The sequence below is a fragment of the Chiloscyllium plagiosum genome, chromosome 33 (genome assembly GCF_004010195.1).
Source record: "Chiloscyllium plagiosum isolate BGI_BamShark_2017 chromosome 33, ASM401019v2, whole genome shotgun sequence".
In the NCBI taxonomy this organism is placed as follows: Eukaryota; Metazoa; Chordata; class Chondrichthyes; order Orectolobiformes; family Hemiscylliidae; genus Chiloscyllium; species Chiloscyllium plagiosum.
In genome coordinates this window covers 12336940-12360487 of record NC_057742.1, presented here as the reverse complement: position 1 = coordinate 12360487, position 23548 = coordinate 12336940, and the positions used below count along the sequence as shown (strand labels likewise).

The 23548-nt window shown below is 42.4% G+C and overlaps 1 protein-coding gene across 6 annotated transcripts in view; it reads left to right on the top strand.

Moving 5' to 3' along the window:
- The window catches only part of znf385c (zinc finger protein 385C), a 414328-nt gene that overhangs the window by 378457 nt on the left and 12323 nt on the right, over positions 1-23548 (top strand). For all 6 annotated transcript variants that reach the window (XM_043674952.1, XM_043674956.1, XM_043674954.1 and 3 more), the window contains 2 exons: positions 13283-13442; positions 22983-23309. In XM_043674952.1, coding sequence (XP_043530887.1) covers positions 13283-13442; positions 22983-23309 — 487 coding nt within the window. The remainder of the gene's footprint in view (positions 1-13282; positions 13443-22982; positions 23310-23548) is intronic.

Genomic DNA, 23548 nt, shown 5'->3' with positions numbered 1-23548 from the left:
GATTCAATTGGTCCACAGATTCAACCAATAAGCACATTGACCTAGACCCAATATACCGGCCACTACAGCGGACAGCTGGAACTGACAACCGGAAGTGGCAGATTCAAACCACTACAAATGCTGGAGGAAAGATCACAGAAGCACTTCACAGGAGGCTCCCAAGCACTGAGGATGTCACCTAGACAGGGGACGAAACGTCTGCAACACAAATTCCCAGCTCGGCAAACAGAACCACAACAGCGAGCACCCGAGCTACAAATCTTTGCACAAATTTTGAAGTTGAAGAAGTTACAGATGCTGAGAAGTGTGTCTTGGCACAAATTTTGAAGTTGAAGAAGTTACAGATGCTGAGAAAGTGTGTCTTGATCGACTTCATACAAGGATACTTTAAAGAAAGCTCCAGAAAATTAGTCACACCCTTTTGAGATTTATTAGAAACGCCTGGGTTTTGAGACATCATAGTAATCTTCAACAAAGAGTATAGTGCCAGCCATTATGTGCAAAAGTGTCTAACTTTGTTGTGGGTATAGAATTAGGACGCTTCTGAAAACAGAAGATAATGAGCAACTTAGTTGATTATGCATTAATTTAAAGGATTGTTAATTAATAATTCCTGTACTTTTATGTAAGGAAGCAGAGGATCAGGCGATATTGAAGACATTAGATTGGACAATGTTCAAGTGAGACATAACAGGACTGAACAAGCCTTATCATCAAGACGGTCTTTGATGTTTCTCTAGTTGGTGTCTCAGATGCTGAAGTTTCTCCGGAAAGCTATTAAAGAGATATGTCAACTGCCAGATAAACACCGACTTGCACTGGGAGAACTAACTACACCAAAGAAATCACTGTTTTGAATTTCATCGTTGTTTCTAACAAATTTGGTGAAGTTCTTCAAGGAATTAATAGACGTTGTTTATACTGTACCTGTGATGAATGTCTTTTCAGTGAAGCTTGCAATGCTGAACTACACAACCCATCCATTACATTGGAAAACTTTGAATAGAAGGCAGGATTCTGAGGTTGTCTGAACACTAAGGCTGGAGTGAAAGAAGCTTGTGTCAACAAAGCAAAATAACAAGAGTGGGAGCCTGAGGACTCTGTGGATTTTAGTTTAGAAAGATGTGTGTTGGTTCAGGCTTGGTATGCCAAAGGGCCTGTTCCTGTGTTGTTCTGTTCTTTGACCTTTGGGTGCAAGTACTGTCTATGGTGTATGTAAGCTTAATAGACTTAGGGCTGGATTCAAAGTTAATCTGATGTGGTCAATATGAGCTTGCTGTATACACTGCTGGTCATTGTACCAGGTATCCAGGCACAGCATCAGTACAGAAAGGCCAACCCAGTAATACATGATTTAGGATATCTGACATTAGAGATATTGATGGTTATTTCATCTCGTGAAGAAAAAAATACGTTAAGGGAAATGCTATTCAAGAATTTTAAGACTTTTGAAAAAATAAATGTTGCGCCCTCTGGACTCATATGCAAACCTAAGGGAAGTTTGTTTCATCCAAGACCTCACAGCTTACAAATTGGTTGCTACATTTCTGAAATTGCAACAACAGAACTTCTTCAAATTATGAAATGTGTCGCATGTATAAAAGGTCGTGCTATAGCGGGAATGTTGGTGGCTGATAACCCAGAGCCCAGACCAGTGCTCCAGGGGCACTGGTTTAACTCCCAGCCCGACAGCCAGTGAAATTTAATTTCAGCTCATTTGTCTGGAATTGAAAGGTAACCTATTGTTGACTGTTGCTAGCACAACTGCATGGCAGGGGCAGCATGGTGGTTCAATGGTTCGCACTGCTGCTGCATAGTGCCAGGGACCCAGGTTCGATTCTAGCCTCAGACGACTGTGGAGTTTGCATATTCTCCCAGTGGCTTTCCGGATTTCCTCCGGGTGCTCTGATTTCCTTCCACAGTCCAAAGATGTGCAGGTTAGTCGGATTGGTCATGGCAAATTCAGGGTTACAGGTATGGGGTACGGAGGTGGGTTTGGATGGATCTGTTCAGAGGATTGGTGATGGCTCATGGATTTAATGGCCTGCTTCCGTACTGTAGGGATTTGATGAACTTGTTCTTCACAGAAAGAAATCTGACTGAGACCCACAGCAATGTGGTTGACTCTTAACTGCTTTCCACAAACCATTCTGATCGAGGGCAATTAAGGATGAGCAACAAATGTTGTTTTTGCCAGTGACGCCCACATCCCATGAATAAGTGCAGTTCTTTTTCACTATACAGTCAAAACGGAATAGACTGGTTCATGGAAAAGGTAAAGAAAAGGTACGTGTTTAATGGATTGAGCCATCGATCTGCTGGTTGAATCATAGAGACCCTTCAGTCCCATTCTCTCCTGTGTTTCTGTGATGGACACCAGAAATAGAAGGAGTAGGCCAATCTCCCCAGATGGCACACTTCTCTGAGACTGCCTTTACATGCAAAGAAGGTCAATCTGGGAATATAAGACAAGGAATTCCCTCAGAGCTAGCATAAATTTGCCAGAAGTGTGTCAGGAGTCACAAGCTAAAAGGGGAATTGTACACGCAGATGGTGGCCTTGCTCTTGGCTTGAAATCAAGGGATTCCACAGCTCCAGACCACTGAGTCACCCAGTCAACCTCTTAGTTAGATTGGGGTAGGGGCTTTTACCCCATCAGGGAGGAGGTCTGTCCTCTGAGAGCCGCTGTCCAACCAAATCAGACCAGTGGTCACTGCTGGAGAAGAAGGGCTGCGTTTCTGAGGACCCAGGAAAATTCAGCTTTTCATCGGCACCAAGTTGGCAGACTCCTACAAAGGGGGCGTGGGGTGGGTTCACTGCTGGCATTGGTGGAGAAGAGGTGACCCTTTCTGGAGCAGGGAGGGCTTTTTATTAGGCACAGGCTTGTGCAGATAGAAGTGACCAGACCCCATCCTCAGGAAGCAAGTGGGTAAAACACATCATAATTTTCATACTCCCTATCTGTAATTATCTAGCTGCAGCAGAAAGCAAGTTAGCAGTTTGCAACTTGGCAGCCTACAAGTACCAAGTCAAGATGGTGGCAGAGTTGGAACAATGTGTTAGACCCATTAGATTAGACAGATTCCCTACAGTGTGGAAAAAGGCCCTTCGGCCCAACCAGTCCACACCGATCCTCCGAAGAATAACCCACCCAGACCCATTTCCCTCTGACTAATGCACCTAACACTACGGGCAATTTGGCATGGCCAATTCACCTAACCTGCATACCTTTGGATGGGAGAGAATGTGCAAACTCCACACAGACACCCGAGGCTGGAATCGAACCTGGGACCCTGGTGCTGTGAGGCGGCAGTGCTAATCAATTAGCTGTGGCTTAGGAGACCATTTGTGACACTGAAGTGTGAGACCATCTCAAGTGGGCTTGACCTCACCCCAAGTACAGAGCAACTACGGAACCCTGACTAAAGATTCTGTTGTAGCAGAATGGTTGGTAAGTGAGTTGTCAGAGGGTAGTAGAGATGGAGGAGGTTGCAGGCATAGAAAGAGATGAGGCCATGGGGGAATTTAAGTTGGAACATTTTAAAGTGAGTTTAACATCAAGGGGGCTAGTGCAGGTTAAAGAGCATTAGTGTTAAAGAGCAAAGTGTCTTCTCATGTTAATTACTCTGCTACATAGCCCACTTTTGTAGAATCTTACACCATCTTGGGGAAATTCTTGCTTTCAAACTGACCTTGAAAAGCCAACTTCAGCAATGAATAGGCACTCCAGCATCAAATACTGAGACTAATAGCTCCAATTTACTTTGGTTTAACCATTGCAAATCATATCAGACTTTTGAATCTGAATACCATTGGGGCCTTTTCTAATTAATAATCCTCGTTATCTATTAAGCTTTATCACTCCCTGCGGAAGAATTTTGCTATGGCCTGGATGATTTGAGAACTTAGAAGGAGTTTCAGTAAAATTATAAGGACACATCGCAGAATGAGAATTACCAGAGAATTAAAAATTCATGCAATTTAAAATTGTTTGTGTATATGTGCCAATTACCCAGTCCCTGGTACTAACTTTGTGCAATTTCCCAACATCTATTGGAAATCTGAGCATTCGGGTACAAGTCAAAGTCATCACTTCACATGGTAAGGTGCGCAGAAAGGTTAAGAAAATGTAACAAAGACCTTTCGGTGGCTATAGTATCAACACCTTGACCAAAAGGACCCCTTCCCAAGGGAGAGCCTACGTAGCACTGCTAAGTCTGAGGTTTTCTTATAAGCAATTCAGTTTATCATAGATTCTTCCTTTATTTTGTGTTCATGGGATATGGGTGTCATTGGCTCGGCCTGTATTTGTTGCCCATCCCTCATACCCCACAGGGCAGTTAAGAATCAACCGCATTGTTGTGGGTCGGGAGTCATATTTGGCCAGACCAGCTAAGGATGGCAGATGTCCTTCCCTCCCTCTACACTGTCCCTTATCAAACACTCCCAGGACAGGGAGAGCACAGGGTTAGATACAGAGCTCCCTCGACACTGTCCCCCATCAAATGCTCCCTCAAACTCACCTCCCCATACCAAAACAGTTATAATCATCACCTTATATGCAACACAGTGGCTCAATTGTTAGCACTGCTGCCTCACAGCGTCAGGGACCTGGGTTCCATTCAATCCTCAGGAAATGTCTATGTGGAGTTTGCACATTCTCCCCGTATCTGCATGGGTTTCCTCCGGGTGCTCCGGTTTCCTCCCACAGTTCAAAGATGTGCAGGTTAGGTGAATTGGCCTGCTAAATTGCCCATAGTTCAGGGATATGTAGGTTAGGTGCATTCATCAGGGAAAATGTAGAATAACAGAGTAGGGGAATGGTTCTGGGTGGGATAGTCCTCGGAGAGTCAGTGTGAACTTGTTGGGCCAAATGGCCTGTTTCCACACTGTAGGGATTCTATAGTGACCTCTATTCAATGCTGACCAAATTTGAAGCCATGGTGCTAGAAGTGAGAGGACAAGGTGGACACCAGTGAGGCACAGACCAGTCAAGGATACTCGGTATTTTGAACTCTGACAGGGAAAAAAATTAATAATTAGAAGTGATGCGAATTGCTCTGATTGGCCTTGTACGCCTAAATGGAGCTCCAGGAGGGAGATGTGGGTATTGTGTTGGCAAATGGGACTAGATTAATTTAGGATATCTGGTCAGTATGGACTAATTGGACCGAAGGGTCAGTTTCTATGCTGTATAACTCTATGATTCTACAAATGCAGTAATACTTTAATATCTCCAAGTCGTTGAAGTAAATCCAACAAGGCACCGATGGTAAGTACTATAGTGGTAAGTACTATTACTTTTAATCCTGCAGCTCAAGGCTCTCTCACCTCAAAACAAAGAATATAGGTGAATGAGATCTGCATCAGGTTTGAGGAAGAGACAGCAGACATTTTCCAAAATGTCACCATTCCATTCCTATTGTAATCACATCAGCTGGAACTTAGCTGCTTGCTGGTTCTTGAACATAGATATTTTTCTGAACCAACCTAAGCAGAGATGTTACTTCACATCTCTGGAGCAGGTAGGACCTGAACCTGGGCCTCCTGGTCCAGAAATAGGGACACACCACTGTGCTGGCTCGACCATGAGGTGATTTTGACTGTCTGGTTAGGAGCCAATCTGCCGTAAAACGGAATGGAATTGGCTTCAAGCGCTGAATGAAAGGAATTCTCTTCCCCAGCAAGCATTGGAGGCTGGGTCACTGTATGTATTCAAGGCGGAGTTAGACTGATTCTTGATTAATAAGGGAGTGAAAGGTGATGAGGGCAGGCAGAAAATTGGAGTTAAGGCCACAATCAGATTGGCATGATCTTATTGAATGGCAGAGTAGGAGCTGAATGGCCTACTCCTGTGGTAGTCAGTGTGCAATGACCAACCCATACTAAAAGGGTCCACCTCCACCCCCTCAAAATGAAGTTTGGGACCTCAAACATCAGGATGTTCACAGACCAGCCGAGGACCGACAGGCCACAACATTGTGGGGGAGCTCTGACACTTTCACACTGACAGTATTACCCTGAGTGAGACGCAGCAAGCAGGAGACGGTCAGCTGAAAGAACAAGGTGGCGATTACATCTTCTTCTGAATAGGTTAATCTGAGGAAGAATGCCAGCTCCATGGGTTTGGCCTGGGACATATTGGCCATCTCAGCAAGCACTCCTGTTGGATCAGCAAATGCATCACCACCCTCGGACTCATCCTAACCCAGCACTTGCATCCCTAATCGAGAAGCAAAACATGAGGCCGAAGGGGAATTCTGCTCCAGCCTTGCTCTGTGCCCCAAAGGGGGATGAGCTGGTTCTCCTCGGTGATTTCAGTGCTGATCCAGGAGGGACACCAAACTCTGGAAGGATGTGTTTGGTAACAAAGGCTAGCAACATCCCCAGAAATGAGGTATAAGAAGGCACTTAATGGAGTGGTGTACAGGCCTCCTAACAGTAACCACTCAGTTGGGTGCAATAGGAGAGAGGAAATTGTTAATGTTTGTCAGAAAAACACAACAATAATTGTAGAAAATTGTAATTATGTCTCAACTGGAAAAGTCAGGTGGGCAAAGGTAGCCCAGATGAGAGGTTAATTGACTGTTTTCAGGATAGTTCTTGGAACAGCATGTTTTGGAGATGATGAAGATTCCAGGCTATACAAGAGCTGGTGTTGTGGATCAGTGAGATCCAAGTAAGTAATAAACTCAGAGTAGTGCTGTCCAGAGGTGGCAGTGACCATATAATGATTGAATTTTACATTTATTTTGAGAGAGAGGAGTGGGTCTGAAACTACTTTTTTTGTGAGTTCCTAAGGATTACTGTGACTGCAGAAAAGCAGAGCTGGCTAAAGTGAATGAGCAAGTTAGGTTAAAGGGTAGGTTAATAGAAATGCAGACATTTAAAGGGATGTTTCAGGAAATACAGAATAGAAAAATTCTGATGAATAAGGAAAATGCCAAGAGACAAACTGCATGGTTAACTAGAAATGTGAAAGGTAATATTAAACTTAAAGTAAAAGCATAGCATTGTGCAAAGACAGTGGCATGTCAGAAGACTGGATGGAATATAAAAAAAAGCATTCTGGATCAGTGGTGCTGGAAGAGCACAGCAGTTCAGGCAGCATCCAAGGAGCTTCGAAATCGACGTTTCGGGCAAAAGCCCTTTTTTTGCCCGAAACGTCGATTTCGCTGCTCCTTGGATGCTGCCTGAACTGCTGTGCTCTTCCAGCACCACTAATCCAGAATCTGGTTTCCAGCATCTGCAGTCATTGTTTTTACCTAAAAAAACAGCAAGTGTGTCCAGGCTGAGCATCAAGTTGGTTCGTTAACAGACAATGAGTGAGCAGATGGATGTACGGATTAGGCTTGTCAGAGACCTTACAAACCCGCAGTGTCTATAGACCAAGAGGCACTTGACTGGATGTGATTGATTCAGTCAGCTACAGTTCCCCAGCCACGGTGTAGTTGATCCATGCAGCCTTATGGAACAGAACTTGCTTCTAGTTATCAGTTCCTTTCAGGAAACATCACTCACAGCTTCCATTCTGGTTTGTGCAACAGCAGCTGACATGTCACTACTATAACAACAACTTTCATAACACAGCCCCTCGGTCATAATGAACCATTCAAGGTGTTTCACAAGAGCGTTATAACAAAGTATGATACCCAGCCACATAATAGATCAGGCAACCAAAAACTTTGTCCAAAATGTAAGGTACAAGGAGTCTCTCAAAGGCGGAAAGCAATGTAGAGAGGTGAAAGGGTGTAAGGAAGGAATTCCAAAGCTTGGTGCCTTGGTATGTGACCCAATTGTGGGTATGATAATAATTGAAAATACACCAGAGACCAGAACAAGACCAGCACAAATCCTTTGGAAAGTAGTGGGACCAAAGGGAGTTCCTCAGTCTGAAATAACACACACACACAGATCCAATTTATAAGAAAATCTTCCCTCAAGATTGTGATGAGGCAGAGTTCACTCCTGCATGGTATAAGTACAATTCAATAAACTGCCTGTGAGACTGGGTGCTTTCAGTATGCGAGGAATACCCAGGAAATGTGTATCAAAGGCATGAAGTGTAATCACCTTAAAACTCACTGTAACCCCCTCAGACTGGCACACAGGGCATTCAGGACAAAAGAAACAGCCACAATATTCTTCTAAACTCATTCTCATAGACAGGATAACTTACAATTCTGTGAATTTACAACCACATCATCAAAACTACCCTTCCGTGGGAATACTGGTGACATTTCATGCCTATATATTTTCATTATCAATGGGACTCTTACCTGTGAAGTCTCTTATGCTTGTTGTTTATCAGCATGAAACCAAGAGGGAAATGTGCCAAGAGGGATGTGTGTTATATATAGAACGACAGGTCATGACAGGATCAATCCTGGAGCTGCACAGAGCCATCACTCATTTTGCGTTTTTGTTCAAATTTCACTTTTGATCTGATTTCCATCCTAGATTTGCATCCAGCTTTTACTCTCTGTGTGATGGAAGAGCCCAATGATGCAGTGGGATAATAGACCATAATTCTGCTTGACAAGGATAACCATCACTGGTTGGTGTAGTCATTGCTGGTGCTGAGATGGAGTATGCGATGTAATGATTGCTGAAGGGGTTGATTTAGCTCCCAAAGCTATTCATTGAGCTAATTTGGACTCAGAGCTATCATTTTACCCAAATACCTCTCTAGTTTACAAAGAAGTGAAATGCAGCAGTCAAAAGGTATTTGATAATGTCTTAGATGGACTGCACCATTAGCCATAGACCCGAGGCAAAACTGGCAAAGATAGGACACACAGATAAATCTCTTATTGTCCTATACCCTCACCATGCTCATTGCTCTGGACACCATTTTGTTCCCATTAAATTGATTTTTCTTTCTGCCTTTTATGATTATGTTTGACAAGTCTCACATTGCTTTGAGTAAATATATTTGGAAGAGAAAATAAATACATAGTAATACACTTATTCAGACTGAATAAGATCTGTCAATATTTGAATGTGACCCCGAATTGTCTGATGTGCATTTTCAAACTTTTGCATCTCTCTATCAAATTTAAGTAATACTTCTGTATTTAATGTGTTATCTTTGGACTGTACAATCAATTTTGTATCTTCACATTTTATGCTGGCTCCCATGCAAAACACAGTTATGCATATAAATCACATAAAGAGCGAGCAGTGATGTGATAAAATATGTCATTTCAGATATTACTTATGCATCAGCAGTCCATTGTGTGCTTTTGGTTAGTATTCAGTGCTGACTGTAAAAACAGTTTTTAAGAACAGCATTGGTCAGTTTGGTACCAGATGTCCTTATCGCTGTTTGCAGTGCACTATATTTATAATTACAGTATCAGTCATGTTTTGTGCATGCTGAATTTTTAAACAACACATTCCCTCAATAAGATTTATTGAGAAGATGAAGCTGAGATTTTCTGAATGACTATCCATTTTTAATATGTGTTACCAGAACACAAATCAATGCTGCAGCACATCGGTGATATGTAAAATATGATACTGGGTCGAATTTATATGAGGTATTATCAACTTTATGCAGATGGGCAAATCCTCAGTGCAAGGTGTTTTTCCATTTAAATCTCATTCCAAACAGGCTTTGAACCTTGGGAACAGTCAGATTTGAGATACAACAGACGAAACAAAACAAAACAACAAATCTGAAAGACATAAAAACTAGTGAATAACAATGCAGTCGACAAAATAAGATAATATTTTCATTCAGCTTCTTCTTATTCATGAGTCTTAACCTCTTCAAGGATGGTGACAAGAGAGCAGTGCAAACCCAATTAAATTCACAAGCCCTGGAGGAAACCTGCATGCTCAGGGATTGGAACCCAGAGCAGAATGCTCTGCTCCAAAAGGAGGTGGGAAGGGCAGTTAATGCAGGAGGGGAACAGGATATCCATAAGGCCATTCTGCCCATCGGGTCTGCACCACCATTCATTGAGATCATGGTTGATCTGATAATCCTCAAATCCACTTTCTGCCTTTTCCTCATCTCCTGTGTTTCCCTTACTGATCAAAAAAAATATCTAAATCAGTGTTAATGGCCTTCTGTGGTAAATAATTCCACAGCTTCACAACCCTCTGAGAGAAGAAATTCCTCCTCATCTTTGTCTCAAATGGGTGACCCCTAATCCTGAGATGATGCCCTCTGGTCTGAGACTTTCCCACAAGGGGAAGTACCCTTTCTGCATTGACCCTGTCAAGTTCCCTAAGAATTTTATATGGTTCAATAAGGTGTCCTTTCATTCTAACAGCCCTGTCCCTTCTCCTGATTAGCCACTACTCGAACAGTCCCCTTGCCCCTGTCCTGGGTCCTCAGTGATCCTGTAGAGGGTGCTTTTCTCGTAGTAGGTATGTCCTTCTCCAAGACACTGCCAAACGTGGGTACTACCAGCCTTTGATTGGCCGGCAGCTCTCGCTGGACAAAGTCTGTCTCTGGAGTCTTTATTCCTGGGAAAGGAGAAGCTGATGACCTCACCACTGTCTGAGGGTCATGTGATCCAGGAGGACCTTGACTCTATGTGGTGTGAGTTTCTCATTGGCCATCCAGCTGACAGGCAAGACCACACCCACCCAACACAATTGCACCTCAAGTTGGTGTGGGTAAAGGATTCTCTGTTTTTCTTATTCACTCATGGCATGTGGCTCACTGACTGGCCAGCATTTATTGTCCATCACTGGCTGCCCTTGAGCTGAGTGGCTTGCTAGACCATTTCAGAGGGTGGTTGGGAGTCAACCACATTGCTGTGAGTCTGGAATCACATGTGGATCAGACCAAGTGAAGAAGGCTGATTTCCTTCCCTGAAGGACATTAGTGAGAGTTTTTCTGACGATCAGCAATAGTTTCGTGGTTATCAGTAGATTCTTAATTCCAGATTGAATTCAAATTCCACTACTTGCCATGGTAGGACTTGAACCCAGATCCCCAGAACATTAGCCAATTTCTGGATTAATCGTTTTGCGATAATGCCATTAGGCCATCACTGATACTGATGAGGATAAGATCTCACTCATTCTAGTTGGATGAATATGCCCCTAGCTACATAAATGGTGTGCCCACTTTAGCTGGGTTTATATTAATTCGTACTCACTAGATCAAGAGGCAGATTTTTCCAATAGACTTCAGGGATGTGTCCCCAACCAATGTTTAGCAGCAGCATAGCCCATGTTACATTCTTCCATGTGTAGATTTACTCATTGTCCAGCTCTGTGCTCATATCATTAAGGAGACCAGCAAGAGAGACAGACATTGCTGAAGCAGGTATGTGGCCTGTGTTGGTCACTGGTATTTAAATGACTGAGGTGTAGACCAGTCAGTGAACTGGTCTACACCTTGGAAATTATGATCAATTGTCTAACATTGTTGGCCGATTTGATATATCGCTGCTGCCTGTAATAATGAAAAATGCTAAAATCTGTAACAAAGCAGGCTATGAGGACAAGTGAAGATGGAATTGAAGTTAGTCATTGCTCCAAGGGATTTGAGATCCAGGCCACCAGCTCCCGTGGACTGGCAACTATTTATTTTAAGAGCTTCCACTCTTAAACCTTAATTAATTCTGTCAAGCTCTGCTGGGTGTGAGTGCAGCAACGGAAGAAAACAAATAGTTGTCAAAATGCGTCTGAATCCTTTGTCACTGATTTTAAAAATGGATCGGGGAGAAAGAGAGCCATTGTCCTTGCGGAATATGCCACATTGGGTGCATTTTTTACAAGAAGGTGTGTGAGTTTCTGAAAGAAGCCATTGAGGATGTGCTGTGTATCCTGAGGGTATCTGTCTAATTGAAGTCCAGATCAAAGCGAGTTTGCTGATAGCTCAGCTACCTATTTCAGCTTTAGGGTTTGAGTGAGAGATTGCGTGTCAACAAATAGGAACAGCTTATTTATGGAGCGAAAAGAACAAAGGGTTTTAAATGGTGTTCTGTACAGATGAAATAGATAGCCCACAACAAGGCTTGAGAACTTGAGGCTTGTAATTAGTTTCTTGCAATAATCTATAATAATATTGTTGATCCTTGTCTCAACCTGCATTTTGGAAATGAATTAATAATCTTTCTTAATGAAGTATTTTGTAAAAGAAAATAAGTCCCTCTGATAATTCTGCCTTTAAGGCAGGTAGCACTTAATTACTTTTCCCTTAAATAAAATGGAGCCCAAATAAACTCAGGAAATTTGAGGTCTGGAGAAAAGAGTTGTTTATCGTTGTGTCCGTTTTCAGTGTTATCCTGAGGACTTCATTAAAATGAATTGGTGAGCACAGTAAATTTTCATAACTGAGCTTTATGAAACATTGAGTAATTCATTATTTTTTATTCACTTCTGGGACTTGAGCATCGCTGTCAATGCCAGCTGTTTTTGACTAATTTCTGGTTGCTTTTGAGAAGGTGTTGAGGTATCTTGTTGAACACTTTAGGTGTAGGTACACCCCTGTAGATGTATGTTCACCCACAGTGCCCTTAGAGAGACAGTTCCAAGATCTTAACCCAGACATAGAGAAGATACATGGATGTAGTTCCAAATCAGTGGTTTCAAGTAGATAGCACTGGTGTCTCATGGCACCAGGGTCCCGGCTTTGAATCCAATCTTGGGCGACTGTCCGTGTGGACTTTGCGTGTTCGCCTTGTGTCTGTGTGGGTTTCCTTTGGATGCTTTAGTCTCCTTCCACAGTCCAAAGCTGTGCAGGTGGATTGGTCATGGGAAATTGCCCAGAGCGCCCAGGGTGGTGGATTAGACATGGGAAATGCTGGGTGCAGGGTTAGGATAGTGAGGTGGGTCTGGGTGAAATGCTCTTTGGAGGGTTGATGTGGATTCAATGGGCTGAGTGGCTTGCTACCTCTTTGTAGGATTCTATGATTCTAAGTGAGGATGATGTGCAACCTGGACGGGAACTTGTAGCTGGACTGTATCTGCTGCCCTTGTCTCGATGGTTGAGGTCACAGGTTCTGAAGAAACTGTCAAAGGAACCTTAACCAGTTGCTGAAAAATTGAACAACAGATTTTGCATTTAGCATTTTAGGCTAATATCAGTGGGTGGGTATGAGGGGACAACAATACAGAACTCATTAACTTTTATTTGATGTTTCCCTTTTTATAGCAAATGGATACCAATACACAAAATGGCCAAGCCACGACCTGAATGGTGTTTGAATAATGACAGGATTTGTGCTTTTTAAACAATACTAAATGACCAAAGGGAAGATTATGATCCGGTTGTTTTGATCTTAATGAATGGTTTGTTTGTTTTACTTTGTAGAACCAGGCTGAGGCACACTACAAGGGTCACAAACACGCCCGAAAGCTCAAAGCTCTGGAAGCCCTGAAAAATAAGCAGAAAGCTGCAGCAGCCAAGGAGGATGACATGACACAGGCAATTCACAATCCAGACGACACTATGAGCGATGCAGAGAAAACAGGTTAATGACTCCACTTCTGTTAGCAACCTCAGATTTGATACATCTTTTACTTAATCGTTGAACTTCAACAAATTGTTCAATGGGACAACAGTTTTATGTAACATTGATGTTAAAAGCAGCAAAATAGTCAACCGAAGTTTTGTTTTATCAGGGACTGTGTCTGTTGCTTTCCCAGTGTTTACCAGCAACACGGCAATCACCTTGTAGACTATCATTGTTACCACAAGGCTGCCATATCACTGAATCATCATGAAGTTGTCACTTTGTCAATCAGGTGTGAGACCACCACTCAGTACCTGGTTTCACAATTGTTGGGCATCACCGTATAACTCTGCGCAAAACTGCACATGAAAGATGTCAAGTGTTTTTGCTTAACCTTCAAAGAATTTTATAAGCTAACAGAAGGAATCCTCTGGCTCCCACTCTCATGTTGTTGAACACAAGTGAAGGTCTGCTCCTGTTGAAGCATGGACAGTGCCCTCTGTCTCCAGATGAAGATGAATAGATACATTTCTGTACACTAAGGGTATCAAGGCAGGTGGGGAGACAGCAAGAAAGCATTGAGGTAGAGGATCACATGATCATATTGAATGGCAGAGCATGCCTTGTGGGCCTAATGGCCTACTTCTGCTCCTATTTACTCCATTTATATGCTTCAGTGTTTCCACTCCATGTGATCCACAATGAGGTACAACTGATAATATAACTTGCTGGCTAATGAAAGAATGCAGATATCCATGAATCCGGTATCTAGATTAATATGATGGTTTGAGTTCACTCACTACAATGTGTGAGTGATTGTATTCACTGTTTCTAATCAGTAACAATGTGGAGGTGCCAGTGTTGGACAAAGTTAAAAATCACAAAACACCAGGTTATTAGTCCAACTAGTTACCAGATTATAGTCCAACTAGTTACCTGGTGAAGGACAGCACCCAAAAGCTTCCACATAAACCTGTTGGACTATAACCTGGTGTTGTGTGATTTTTAACTTTAGTTAGTATGTTATTGTGGACGCGAAAAGTCCTGATCAGCCACAATATAGTGTCAGAAATTTACCAACACCTATCAGTTTGACACATTTGTCAATCAATCAATAGCCAATGTTGAATCAGCCCTCCCAACATCACTGCAGATATTTCCAGATTCCTCTTATAATGTAATGATTCACTGGATTACAATATTAGATTAAATTACTTACAGTGTGGAAACAGGCCCTTCGGCCCAACAAGTCCACACCGACCCTCTGAAGAGCAACCCACCCAGACTCATTCCCCTACACCTAATACTTTGGGCAATTTAGCATGGTCAATTCACCTAACCTGCACATTTGTGGACTGTGGGAGGAAACCAGGGCACCCGAAGGAAACCCACGCAGACACGGGGAGAATGTGCAAACTCCACACAGAGAGTTGCCTGAGGCGGGAATTGAACCCGGGCCTCTGGCGCTGTGAGGCAGCAGTGCTAACCACTGTGCCACTGTGAATGAATGATCTAGTGTGGCATTACATGAGTGAAGAAGCTTTGCCATAGGTGAGGTTATAGACCAAAAAACTGCAAATGTTGGAATCCAAGGTAGACATGCAGCAGACTAGAAGAACACAGCAAGTGATGCAGCCTCAGGAGGTGGAGAAGTCAAGGTTTCAGGTATAACCCTTCTAGATGAGGTCATGGTAGCTCCAAGAAAATTCTAGTTTAAGTGATCCTATGGACATTTCTTGTTTGTTATTCAGATATTGGGTTTGATGTCACATCAGAAGTACCTGTTACCTTTGTTTGGTGTGAAAGATAATTTATGGCGCAATTTCTTCAATTACAACTGGAGATGTTGGGGTGAACATTACGTTTCTCGGTAGAGAGCTGATGCAGAAGGGCACAGTCCAAAAACCCCTGCCCTGTGTCCACACAGAATAAATGTGTTGCTGCCAGTTAGCAGACCCAGACCACAGGGGCAGTGGTTCATCACCTTCCCCAGAAATGACATTATAATTTAAAATTCTTAGGTTTCTGTTCTCATACTATACGTTTCTATTGACATCCTGCTCTTGTTTTTTCTCATTACAGAGTCACACCAGAGGCTATTTTAACCATGTAATAGTTTACTTTCTAACAGAAAAATAGCAGCTAGTCAGTGGGAAACTAGTCAGTTACAGCTGTGAAGCAAGCTTGCTTCCTGACCGCACACTTTTCCCTCTGTCCTTTTCTAAGTTTGCAGTGTTTATCAGAGTCTGCTTTTTATGCCAGTTTTCAAATGTCACTCCTCTGATGACTCCACTTAATAAATAATACTGTTGAATCGCAGTTGCAGCTACATTCATATTGTAATAATAATACCTTGGTGTGATGGTTCTGAGACTCAGTACTGCAGGCCAATGCATCTCATAGCAGAGGGCTAATGTCATGGTGGGGTATGAATTGTAATGTCCCCTTGCTCTGAGTGTCAGCCTTTATCATTCGTTTTGAAGGTGCAATGATTTTTTTAAAAACATGATTAAAGACACTGCCACCTTCCCATCAGAATCTGCTGAGATATCTAACCATGCGTTGCCTCGTTTAGCTCCTGACTTTCTTAGACCCGAAGAATGTGATGCAAAATCCCAGGTGATGGAGTTGTCAACAAGCACATTGGTTTCTTTGAAAGCTGGCAGCTGATTTTGGCATTTCCCTGACTCGGGTAGATCAAAGACCAGCTTAATGAGGTCAGGAAGGTGACCTGAGGTCTGTGACACAAAACTACCCCCCATTGAGACAATCCAAAACTCTGATTGGAATATTCATTAATTGGAAAGAATCATGCTGGTGAAACTACAGAACAGGCAGTGTGACCTTTGTTACACATGATACACCCTGATTGATTCGTTAAGGGAGTTATTATTAAACACCTCTGGAGCAAGTAGGTCTTAAATCTGGGGCTCCAAGCTTAGAGGTAGGAGACTACCACCACACCTCAAAAGCCATATCGTTGATAGTTACTCCATTCACTGTCAGTTCTGAAGAAGGGTTACTGGACCCGAAGTGCTAGTTCTGCTTTCTGTCCACAGATGTTGCGAGTCTTCCTGAGTTTTTCCAAGAGTTACTGTCTTTGTTTGTGATTTCCAGCATCAACAGTTCTTTGTTTTTTTATTCCATTCACTTTCCAATCTTTTGAAGTCTTTGGAATGGAATACTGGCTAGCATATTCACTGGTGACCAATATACCACCACTTTTTACACTAAAGTCCACATTGAATTTCAGTTACAATGAGCATGCAAACCAAGATTGGTATTGACCATGTTTATTAACATCATTTTAAGAAATATAGCTCTATAAATTTAGATCTGGCTACAGTTAGTAACTAAAGATTTGCACCTCATCACTATGTTTTGAAAGAAGCTAATGCGGAAATTGTATTTCCTCCTGTCTTTAATTGCATTGATCAGGTGAATAAGGTGAAAATCATTGGCAAGGATAGTATAGTATGGAACAGGAGCATCAAAAAGATGGACTGAATAAACATAAATAAATTCTGAGTATAAGGGGACTGTTAGAGTCCAGCCTGTGCATCAATAATGAATTAAAAATGCATGAATGTAGAGGCAAGCCAGTTATTGATTTATTTTGGCTTAACCTTTGTTCTGGAAAGGAACTTCTGCTATACTTCTTGTTGCTATTTGTTATGCTTCTGTGTTCTATCAGACAACAAGAAGGTGCAGTGTTGTGAGCTGGTCAACATTACATTCTGATGAAGGTTAGATGAACTCTAAGATGAATGAATTCACTGATATTGAATCAAGAAAAGACAGCTGATGGCAGCGGGTTTGTGGGGAATGTGACCCACTGACAAGAAGAACTGGATCCATCTGACCAAAGGACAAAGGGCAGTGTGTGATTTGAAGGAGCATGTGGAGGTGATGATGACCCCGCACTGTTGTTGCTTCTGTCCTTTTTGATGCTAGAAATGGCAGAGAAGGGAGTACCTTTGACATATTGTTTGTGACTTGCATCCTAATTGTGAACAGTGCAGGTACAATGTGTAAATGGATCAGATATTGAGTGCAGCGGCAGAGTACTGCTGAAGTAGACGTTTGCTCTGGATAATATAGAGTCTTTTGAGTATTGCTGTGGGTAAATAGTGAATATGCTGCAAATCTCCTGATTTCTGGCCATTAGACACAATAATGTCCCCTTTAAATTCTTTCCATTGTCTGCATAACAAAAAAAGGCTAAAATAATGGGGGACAACAGCCACAGCTCGTTCCATGTGCAACAGGATGATCCTCATGATTGCAGTTCTGAGGGGAAAGTGAGGACTGCAGGTGCTGGAGATCAGAGTCGAGAGTGTGGTGCTGGAAAAGCACAGCAGGTCCGGCAGAATCCAAGGAGCAGGAGAATCTACATTTCAGGCATAACCCCCTCATCAGGAATACTTGCAGCTCCTGCAAAGGCCATTATAGGATAAATGTTCAAAAATCCTTTCCATTTGCTTAGGAACAGGCCTCTGTTGCACATTATGTGCCAGATCTATTTGAAAATTCTGATGTCCTAAGTAAATTTAATGTTATGTTAGGCCTTTTAAAATACATCAAGCTGCACAAACTCTGCACACAAATACGTACTTTGTTGATACTGTAGCTTGAAAGATCACTGGTGTTAACTTTGTAGTGGTGTTCAGAATGGCAGGTGGGGGGGAAATACGATTGCTTAATCCACTAATTGTTCCTGTACCTACCACAGATTGCTGTAAGCTGCTCCCATTGAGAGGAAGCATGACAATCCTTCCCATGGATTTTAGATATTTAATATTTTTATTGCACATCAAAATACATGCGATCATTTGCACATAATTACAGAGGGTATTTATTTCCATAACATCATAGCTGGTATGAAATTGGTCTTGCAATGTGCATCAAAATTGAAAAGGAAATTTGTGTATTGTTTGAGCTATCAAAAACAAATTCTCTGCATTGTCTGTTATTAGACCAGGTAAACATTCTTGTATTTTCTGAATCTTTGTTGAAATACTGCAGCAAAGAATACCGCCACAAAATGTAAAATGAGGCAGTTTAAAGATTTTAGGGATTAATTTTTTTTTTGTTCTATCCCCAATGCCAACCTTCTCACCAACATTCATGCTTCATCCCTCGACGGCTAGTTTTCACAAGGCTGATACACAACTGGGATGAAGAACATAGAACATAGAAGAATACAGCGCAGTACAGGCCCTTCGGCCCTCGATGTTGCGCCGATCCAAGCCCACCTAACCTACACTAGCCCACTATCCTCCATATGCCTATCAGAAGCTTTAAAGTCAGAATCACATTCCCATTGCTGGTTATTTGTGAGAAGATTCACAAATGATTCAAAAATATTAACTAAAAACAGTGGGAAAAAAAAGGAAAGGAAAAGGATTAAACAAAATACACCAGAAACTCAGCAGGATCTGTGGAGAGGGAGAGAGAAGAATAGAGTTCATGTTTTGAGTCCAATATGACTCCTCCTCAGAACTGAAGAGAGGTGAAAAAGTTACTGAATTTAAACACTAAAATAAAACAAAGCTGCAGATGCCGAAACAAACAATAAGAAATTTACAGAGAAACTCAACAGATCCAGCAGTATCTGTAAAGAGAAAAACAGAGTTAACTTTTCAAATTTAGTGACCCTTCTTCAGAACTGAAGAAAAGATGGTTATTTGTGCGGACAATGAGGGGTGGTAGGGGGCATCTACATAGATGCTGTCAGACCTACTGAGTTTCTCCAGCAATCTCTGCTTTTTGTTTGGAAAGTCACTGACTTTCATGAAGTCGAGAAAGGCAAGTGGAACAGAAGGGAAAGGTTGACGGAGAATGGAGATCAATGAAATCATAGAACAAAAGACAAAGGAAGTAGTTAAAATAACTACACAGAGGCCAGCTCCTGTCATCAAGTCACCCTTTAATTACTAGTGCACAGTACACTGACCGTGGCCAGCCAGCTCAGTCAATCCACAACTGAGGAGATTCTAATGTCCTGATTGTATTTTTCTTCCTCCTGTTAATTTTTCTTTATTAATTTCATGAAACCGTATAAAATGCAAACAGTTGACAATAAACAAAAAGAAGCAGTTCACAAAAAAATCGCTACTTACAGGGGAAGGGGCAGCCAGGCCAAACCCCAAAAACCACCATTCAGTTAACAGGGAAATCAGGACAAACCTCAAATCCCACTTTCAGTCATCAAAAAGGAAACAGTAACAACACAGACAAGACAGTCCAATCCAATGAAAACAGTGCATAGAACACAGACCCTCCCCCAGCAACCCACCTGCCCCTCTTACCTTCCAGTCACTCAAAGGCAGCCTGCCCCTACACCCCTTCTGGCTTCTCAGTCCATCCGTATGTACCATCTGGCTCTTGCCAACCTGACACACCATCCGGCCTGTGAACTGCTCAGACATAACTTCCTCTAGGACAGCCCATCCCGCTGTTTGCTTGGGACAACAGCACTAGGATGGCCTATCCACCTTCCGGTTCTCCAGGTGACAGCTTTCAGGATGACCCAAGAGCCTCCCAGCTCACAGTAATGCCTGCCAGACCAGGCGCACACAAGATAGTGCAGGTGATAAAACCAACAAGCAAAATTGCAGAGTCAGTTACCAAAAACAGAGTCCCCTCTGGTATGGAGAGACCATTGCCAGAAACGGAGTCCACAACCAAAGGCAGAGTCCACTCCTAAAGGCAGCAAATGCACACACCACAACATGTGTTCAGTCTCCACAGAGGACCGGGCCCCTCACAGGAATACAGTTCATTGTAAAGGTGCAGTTAACTCACAGGGGCTTGGTCCACTCCCAAAGCCAGAGTGTCCTTCAGCATGCAGCAAATGCTCTCCTCCCAGCACACACACAGTTGTTCAGCCTTTACAGAGGCCTAGTCCACCAACAGAGGGCCAGGCCTACCTGCAGAGGAACAGTTCATCTGGAAAGGTGCAGTTGACTCACGGGTCAGTCCAAACACCAAAAAGTGAAAACACGTGCAAAAAGGAAAATACAGACACTTACAAAAAAAGTCAAAGGCTAAGCCCTGCCACAAAATCAGCATAGTCCTTTCTCAAAAGAAACCAGAAATAAAAGAGTAGCGCACAGGCTGTAACCAGCCAGTGAAACAACAGTTCCCTAATGAGAACTGAAATACACCTATAACACATTGACTGTGAAGATCAGCCAGTTCAGAAATCAATCCTCAAAAAAAGGAACACCATCAACAAACTGGCTTTGTAGATCAGGCAGTTTAGGAATTAGGTCCCCAAAAACAAAAACCAACAACAATACACTGGCTGTAACCAGCCAGCTTGGAGTCACTCCACTGAATCAATGAGGAGATTCTAATGTCCTGGTTATTTTTTTTAAGAAAGGAATATCAGTTAACAAACTGGCTATATAATTCAGCCAGTTTAGGAATCTGGTTCCCCAAAAATAAACAGAAACCAACAGCAGCTGTCGTGGTTTTTTTTTATTTCTTTTTTTTTTATTTTTCTACCCCCACACTACCGCCTAACTGCTGTAGTGTTTATTTTCTCCCCAGCACCCATGTTGTGTGTGTGCAGATGTGAGACACAGTGAAAGACACAATGTGCACAAATCTTTATTCAAATTTCCACCACCAGGAAGAAAGGAAACACCTAAGTGGCCAGTGACAAGCAGTGCCCTTCACATCAGAGGGCAATACTGTGTGATCAAACAGTGAAGGGGAAGGCAGGGATTAAATCAAAATAGAGTTGAAGGGAGGAAAATAATACACTTCACTCCCTGCGGCGCCCACCTCTCCCTGAACAACTCCAGGGTGTTGGTGGACACCGCGTGCTCCTTTTCCAGAGACACCTGGGCTATGAGCTATATTATTTTTTTTAGTGACAAGCAGTGCCCTTCGCACCTGTTTATTTTTTTTTCTCTTTTTTTTCTGCAGGTGAATCTCCTGTTTTTATTTTTTTTTACCCCCACACTACCGCACCCATGGTGTGTGTGTGTGTAGGTGTGTTGGTGTGAGACACAGTGAGAGACACAAGGTGCACGAATCTTTATTCAATTTCCACCACCAGGAAGATAGGAAAACACCCGAGTGGCCAGTGACAACTGTCGTGGTTATATTTTTTTTTCCTGTCTTCAGACCTGCCCTCCTTCCTCCGTACCAGGTGCCCAAAGAACTGTCGTGGTTATATTGGTCAGCCAGGGCTTATAGGATTGGCCCAGATCAAGAATCTCATAGTTAATGAGATCCACCTGGTTCCAATCACTACTCTTGTAATTAGAGTTGGATTTTATTGTCACATGTAGTCAAGTACAAGGAACCTTGAGTCCAGTGAAAAGTGGACAAAGTCACCATTTCCAGTGCCACCTTAGGAACAAAGATGCCTAGGTACAAAATCTTCGGTCAAAATTAGAAAAGTAAACAATTACGGTTAAAATTTTAATGTTACAATCCTTCTAAAGCAGAGAAAGAGAGAAATGAAATAAAAGCAGACAGAGAGAAGACAAAGTCTAGATCCAGATTAGGTGATAATGACAATAAAGTCATGCTCTGACTGAAAAGCAACACTGTGATAAATAAGATACAAACACTGGGGAGGGAGGGGGAAAATCAAAATGGAGGGAAGAGTTCATGGCCTGAAACTGTTCAACTCTGTGTTGAGTCCTGAAGGCTGTAAAGTGCCTAAAGAGAAATGAGGTGCTGTTCCTCAGGCCTGTACTGGGCATTGCTGGAACATTATTGCAAGCCCACAATGGGAATGTTCTGACGAAGGGTCACGCCTGAAACTTTGACTCTCCTGCTCTTCTGATGCTGCTTGACCTGCTGTGCTTTTCCCAGCGACACATCTCATTGACACTGACTTCCCAACATCTGCAATCTTCATGAGTTCCACCTTATTTTTCAGTTTCTCATAGCCCTATAACAGGATGAAGACCACTTACCTTCACCAGTTTTCCCAGTGAATTCTGTGGTATTCAATAATGTTCTGATTTGAATAGGCTGGGAGGAGTGTATGATCTTGATGCCATCAATCCACGGTTTATTTGAAGCTTGTTCTAGTAGCAAAGGCAATAATAACTGTGATACTCGATTAAAGCTTTTGAACTTCAGAATTTTAATATGGATTCCATGTCTCTCACTAGTGCTGAAATTGCTACTTGTAATTTCAGTTTGAATACTTCCTTTTAATGGAAGATGCTGACTTTACAATTCTGCGGTGCTGTATTGAATTTGTAGCATTTTGAAGTCTGAATGACATTTACCTTCTGAAGAACCTATCTCTTCCAGTTAATTTACTTTTCTACATTAACAATGCTGAGAATTACAGTGTAGAAGACAAGATTCCACAATAAGACAAAAGAATCACATACCATGTTTCAGAATAATATAGACAAGAGGAAGACAGATTAAATTAAATCAAGCCGTTTTCCATTAATCCATTGAATAGCTGAAAGTAATCCAATTTAAGTTTGTACGTATCTTCATCTCTTTCAAAAATAAAGGTACATGTAAAAGGATATACTTTTCAATCTATCGTGTTCTTGATTTGATTTGCAGAGGATTGTCCAACCACACCAATGGGTGAGAAAACAAAAGGTAATTCTACCTCAATGGTTCATGTATCAAAAGTATTTCTGGTGGAAAATGCTGGCACCAAGACATCAGCCATGTTTTCCTGCTCAGAAGCTACGAATGGCAGGTCGGAAAATGACATTGCAACGTCAGTAATGCACACTGCAGAGATCATTCGAAGTGAGGGCACTGACAGTGTTAGCTCAGCCCCTGAAAGTGAGAAAGAAGGAGAGAAAATGAAACAGCAGCTTTACTGCGCAGTTTGCAAAGTGACGGTGAACTCTGCATCTCAGCTCGAGGCACACAACAATGGTAAGTGACCTCACTGTTTGACATCTGTGGAACTGAGCAGAGGTGGGTCCTGCAGATGCTGAAGATTAGAGTCAAGATTAGAGTGGTGCTGGAAAAGCACAGCAGGCCAGGCAGCATCCGAGGAGCAGGAAAAATCGACGTTTCGGGCAAAAGCCCTTCATCAGATTTCCCGAAACGTCAACTTTTCCTGCTCTTTGGATGCTGCCTGGCCTGCTGTGCTTTTCCAGCACCACTCTAAT